This window comes from Rhododendron vialii, chromosome 2a (genome assembly GCF_030253575.1).
Source record: "Rhododendron vialii isolate Sample 1 chromosome 2a, ASM3025357v1".
Lineage (NCBI taxonomy): Eukaryota > Viridiplantae > Streptophyta > Magnoliopsida > Ericales > Ericaceae > Rhododendron > Rhododendron vialii.
In genome coordinates this window covers 18,487,209-18,493,357 of record NC_080558.1, presented here as the reverse complement: position 1 = coordinate 18,493,357, position 6,149 = coordinate 18,487,209, and the positions used below count along the sequence as shown (strand labels likewise).

Sequence of the window (6,149 nt, the reverse complement as noted above, 5' to 3'; positions counted from 1 at the left end):
CACGTTTTGAATTCTTGAGGAGCATAGAGAAGAACAATGAAAACCAAACCCTAGAAACAGGAAGAGAATGGTGTATCAGCCGTGTAAGACAGAGAGAACGAAATAATAGGGTTTTGGGGAGATTTCTTTGAAACGGTGTCGTGTTAATATGGTTAAAATTGTCTAAAGTCTAAACTGAATAATTGATGTTATGCTTACCATGTATTGGTGATTACTAATGATAGTACCATGTATTTGTGATTTCAAAAGTGTAGATCACGGAAGTGGTAAATAAGGGATAGCTCCTCTACTAACAGGTAATTTTCCCTTTCAAGTTCAAAAAAAAATAGAAAAATGATGGCTTATGACGTATTTTGATAATTAATACCCGTTAAAAACATATTAAGAACATTTGTTAATGCTAAAAATACATTTAACTTATATTAATTATCAAAACACTTTATGGCCCGTCATTTTGCCAAAAAAAATTCCAAAGTCCAAACTCAAAGCCCAAACGTGCCCTCGACTCGTTTTCATCTTTGAACCAAGAACAAAAGTATTCCCTCCTTCAAACACTGTAGACATTCAATTGTCAGGAAACAGAGAGGAGGCTTTGGGAATCGCCATCCATGGAAGAAGCAGAGGAAGCAGGAGAGACCCAGCTCACTCGGGCTCGGCATATCAAGAAGAGGTCTCTCAAGAACAAGGCTCTCTCCGTTTCTTTTGACGAGAAAGACCTCAGGTAACCAGATATCTCTCATACCCACACACGTATGTATGTAACTCTCTACGTATTGCTGCTCAAGTGGTTAAAACCTGCCCAATTTCTATTGCACTATCTAGTTCATTTTGTGGGTTCCCTCCGAATTTGTGCTTTGGTGTGGTGTGGTGTGGGTTCTGGCATGGAGATTGTCAAAGTAGGGTTCTTTTTCTTCTTTTTTTGATGACGTAGGAACCACCCCATGCAATGTAAACGTACAGGGAACTAGCGCAGCAACCCACCGCCACAGCCCCCACTTAAATCCCAAGTGCCTCCAAGGGGAATCAAACTAGGGTTCTTGTTTGAGAAGGGGTGTATTTATGCATATACTTTCAAAAGTTTGTAAGTAAGTTCTGTAGTTGTTTGTGGTGAAATGGTTAACCAGCCTGACCAATTGGCAATCAGTATTACAAATAGTGGCGGATTCAGGAATTCGATATAGGAGGTGCACATACACATCATAAATGTGAACATATTTTTCTGTGATCAAGCACAATATGATTAGTAATTGCACGATAGTCACTAAATACAAAATAAAAATTACATAATGATAGACCATTTTGATTCTTACCAAGCTATGGCTCATAAAAAAACGTAGAATTAGAAGTCCCACTGGAGAAAACTTAGTGTACTTTATAGAACTTAGATTCACCTCACAAATTGAGTGATTTAAATCCAAATCTTAGCTTAATTGTTTAGAAATGGAACAAGTTTATTCTAATAAAACAGAATTAAAAGTCGTAGCTTTTACTTGAAACTTTATGAGAGTGAGAGTGAGAGTGAAAGGGAGAGGGAGGGAGAGGGGGAGGGACAGGAGGGTCATAGGATTTAAAGGTTGGAGTTGTTGTAGATAATTCAGAATGCTAAGGATTCTTAGAAGAATTAGGGTTGAAACTTTGAACATAGTTTTTTTAGGGGATCAAATGACAAATACTCTAAGATAGGGGTACAAGTGTAAGTAAAGGCAATTTCAGGAGGGTCACGTCAACTGGTTTCTTGTTGTGGGTTTCAGGTGAATCCTTGTTTCATTGTGTTGTAGGTCCTCCCATATTATTGTCTGGCTTTTGTTTGTAAAAGGGGTGTTTTAGTGCATAGAGTAGATACACCCTCAATTATATATGCTAGTCTGTAGTTGTCGTTGGTGTCTTGGTGACATAGTTTGAAAACCCGACCAATTGGCAATGAGGATTACAATATCAGGTTCATTTTCTCGGTTGCATACAAACTTTTATTGTCTTGTGTCGTGCTGGAGGTTCTCATGGTGATTGTCTAACTAGGGTTCTTGTTTGAAAGGGATTATGTGACTGGGTTTCACAAAAGAAAGAAGAAGAGGAGAAAGGAAGCTGAATTGCAATTACAAGAAGTACATCGGCGGAAGCGCATTGAGGCACGTAAAAAGGTATGAACTTTTAACCCTTTCTTTGTGGTGGTTACAATGGGATTGGAATGGGTTCCTTTTGACGTGGAACTATGATCCTACATGACAATTTGGATTTTGTACAATCACATTGTGATGTATTAAGACCTGCTGATATTTAGTATCGGCTTAATGGCATGTTCAATCATTTTATTTATTTAGGTGATCTACTTATATTTGGTTTTATGGTATTCCTACATTTGAGAGTCGGAGTGCAAGTATCAAAGAGCTTGTTTTATTTTTCATGTTCTCTGTTAGTTGATATTATAGATGCTGTTAATTTTTTAAATTTTTCGAAAGAGTTGCAGATATGGCTTGAATAGGGCACAAAAAATGGGTCTCGGTGGGATTGTTTCCAATTTATTCTGTTTTCTAAATTTTCACTTTGTTCAAGTTGGTTTGGGGCAAAAGCGTAGATTGGTAGGAAGATATCTCTTGGGAGTTGGGAGTTTATGCTTGTTTTGGTCCGAGGGGATAGATATAATGAGTCCATTCGACTTATATTGATTCATAAACCTTCAAACAAGTGAGCAACTGATTGTATTGCCAGTGGTTATGGAAATGGCTACCTTTTGTTGTAATTTATGCCATTGTATAATGACTTTAGGAACACTAGATTGACATTTGTTAGGGGAAAAAGGCACGGATCACCTTATTTTCTTGTTAGATTTGCCTTTTTTGATCCAACCCTGAAAGTCCACACAAATGTGGGGACTGGTAGTCCCCATTGTCTTGCCTACAATCAAGGCTTAACCACCTAACTTCGTTGATGCTTCGATGGTATTTGTTCACTGTGCCTCCTTATGATCTCAATCATCTACTGATTACATCCATAAAATTCTTGATAAGTCATACTTTAATTTTGCCATGCTCTTTTGATCTGGAATGATTGCAAATGGCAAATTTATTGTTTGTTGGGCTCTTTGTTGTTCCCATCTCTTACTCTCTTCCTCTCGACCACATGCATGTTGATGTTGCTGCACTTAGATTTATTCCATGCATCTTTTGACTCTTTACATGACTGTTGTTGATTGTTTAGAACGCTTTTGTTTTGGCCTTGGTGCATTTTACTTGTATCTAGTCAACATATTTTTGTGTAGGATACAAAATATAGTTTGAAGCGAAATATTTGTTATTTAGTCCTTCGGACACCTGACTCTGATGTTTTAACTTGCAACTTATAAGTTACTATTTAAACTTGTTTCATTTTACTATTTATCTATGTTAACTTTTAATTTCTGGACTTGGATTCCTGTGGATCTAACTAAAAGCTGCAAAGTCATCTAGTTTTATAAATTTCTTTAGCTTGTGTGCTTAATAGGTTTTAGTACACTAACTGATTGAGCACAAACCAACTATGCAACTAGCAGAATGCCCTATGTGATATATTCTATACTAAAATAATCATTGGCGAGAGGTTCTCCCTTCAGGAACCAGATTATGTTCAGTACTTCTGCGTGCCTTAACTTTTTAAGTTAATACTTAATGCAGAGAAAGATGGAGAGAGAGCTTGTATATGGCGGAGGTCCAGCAGAAACAAGTGCTGGACCTGATGAAGCTGGAGAGGATGCAGAACAGGATGAAGAAATTGAGCCAGTTCCATCCATTTCTGGTATATTCCCTAAAAAAACTACTGGCTTAAAGCATGAAATATGTTGGCTGGGAAATTTGAAATACATTATGTTTACCACGGTAGGAGAGAAGAGGGGATTAAAGGAGAGGAAGAAAAGGGGAAAAGAGAGATTTCAATTATTTTCCTTATTTTCTTGAGGTACAAAGTATGACTATTTTGCTTAGATGTGTTCCTAAAACTTTAGATTTACTTCAGATTTTAAGGAAATTTCATTTTGAAATCAGAATTAAAAAACATGAAGAAAAGCAATACTCCTATCTATCAAGGGTGTAAACTTAGACAAGTTTAATTACTTCAAAATCAATAAGGGAATTGACAAAGCTTGGATCTGTCTGTATAAATTGTAATGCCGGTATCAAAAGAGTGAAAAATTCGTAATGAAAGAGGAAGGAGTTCATTCTTACGGCATGTGTCAAATGGATGTGAACTTTGACATATATTCCTTCTCTTCATGACTTTTTAACAAGAGACCTCAATCGTCCCAAAACTCTCGTAAAATGTTCAACATAAATTTTTACCTACAATTAATGGCTCATCAGACACATCTCCTATTAGCACTAGACGAGATGTGAACTTTAACATATATCCCTTTGATGCATGCTGTAAGCATGAATTCCCTCCTCTTTCATTATTGTTTTTCTACTCTTTTATTATCGACATTACCATTTATATGGATCAATTCAAGGTTTGTCAAGACATTCAAGGTTTGTCAAGACATTCAAGGTTTGTCAATTGTCTTGTTGATTTTGAAGTAATTAGGATATGCTCCAAGTCTATCCCCTTGATCGATATGGCTTTCCTAACCTAGCTCGACCTTTGATATTGGACCACATATGCAGCATGCTTGATAGTTGATATGCAAGTTAGGTGTAATTGGCAACTTTTTGGAAGAATCACAATACTATGAGATTAATGGGTACTTTAGAATGGAACCAATCAATACATACTATAAGCAAATGTGTTTTTCCTTCAAAAGCTTCCAAACCTTCAATCCTAATTTTTTACATTTTTTATTTTTTTGGTTTATAAGAGAGAGAGAGATTTTTACATTTTTTATTTTTTTGGTTTATAAGAGAGAGAGAGAGAGAGAGAGAGAGAGAGAGAGAGAGACACTTGGGGTTGAATATGGAGGAAACATTATTCTACGCCCCTGCAGGGCCACCGTCACGTGGTACTCACAAATTCATTTTTCACCATACATGTCTCTCAGTGCTAGCGTGCATCAAACAAAGGACCGAAAAAAATATTAAACTAGATTTTTTATCACTACCGTTGTACCCGTTCGATACACGGGGCCGAAAAAAACCAATGTGATTTTTTTATCCCGTGCATTGAACGAGCACAAACGCTAGTTTTTATTTTATAAGAATGACATTAACAAGCTAAGTGCTTTGAGATACTCAGATAAAAAACCGTATGAGTGTATTTTCTGTGTAATGATATCTAAGTACATGGAATACATGATGTATTTGTTATACAGCCATATGTGTTATTCTGTTCTAAGATTAGGGCTTGGTTTTGATTCAGTTGAAGGAACAGCATTATATGACAATGGTGACGTTCGAGTTACAGTGACAACAAGTGAGATTTCTCGTGAAGAAGAGCTTCCAATTGAGAGACCACTGGCAGCAGCCCTCCCTTCCACTGTTGGGGATGCCAAGAAGCAGCACAAAGTGCCTGTGAATAAGAAGAAACCATTCAAGAGAGTTGTGAAGACCAGGCCACGTAGAAAGCAACAGAAAAAGAGAGACATAAGAAAGGGAAAGACAATAAATAACAATCGTTGATCGCAATTCGTTAGTTTTCCTTTCCCCTTTCTAGTAATGAGGGTGTTTCCGGGTTGAACCAAGGTACCTGCTGGGGAGAAATGGTCAAGTTTTTGCCTGGCATTTGTTTGACAGATTCGTGTTACTGTTTTTAACTTGATTGAATGTTCGTTATTGTAAAATTGTGATGCTCAGTCTTATATCTAATGCTCTCTTTCTTGATTTTTATTTTTTCCTTGTGTCCTCTCTTACACTGGCCCTTATAAGATCGGTTTTCATGCATCGCCTTTTGGTTATTTCGAATTCTTGTTCTGTTTTGTAGTTCGCGTATTTGGAGTACAGGAATATCCGGTGGAGTATTAGGTAAAATTACCCTAAGCTTTCGAGTTTCGACTCACTATTTCACTTGAAAAATGACTAACTTTATTCTGTTCCCCTGAATTTTTAGCCATGTGCAAATTGCCCCCTACATTGATTTATCACTATATAATCTCCTTTGGTCTCATATAGGAGTAGTATATATGTGTATATATCTATTCATGATGCCTATCTTCATCAAATGGGATCGATTGACAAAAAAAAAAAAAGTACCCC

At 36.8% G+C, this 6,149-nt stretch overlaps 1 protein-coding gene across 2 annotated transcripts; it reads left to right on the top strand.

The window, feature by feature from the left end:
- The first annotated feature begins 486 nt into the window (after nt 1-486).
- LOC131311863 (ribosomal RNA-processing protein 17) lies at nt 487-5,783 on the top strand. Of its 2 annotated transcripts, none has more exons than XM_058339470.1 (4): nt 487-721; nt 2,033-2,138; nt 3,648-3,768; nt 5,299-5,783. In XM_058339470.1, the coding sequence occupies exons 1-4, from the start codon at nt 609-611 to the stop codon at nt 5,574-5,576; spliced, it is 618 nt and encodes a 205-aa protein (XP_058195453.1). In that variant the 5' UTR covers nt 487-608; the 3' UTR covers nt 5,577-5,783. The 2 variants fall into 2 exon arrangements, with proteins under 2 accessions (XP_058195453.1, XP_058195463.1); XM_058339480.1 differs by having other exon boundaries at nt 492-721; nt 5,317-5,783.
- Nucleotides 5,784-6,149: the final 366 nt, after the last annotated feature.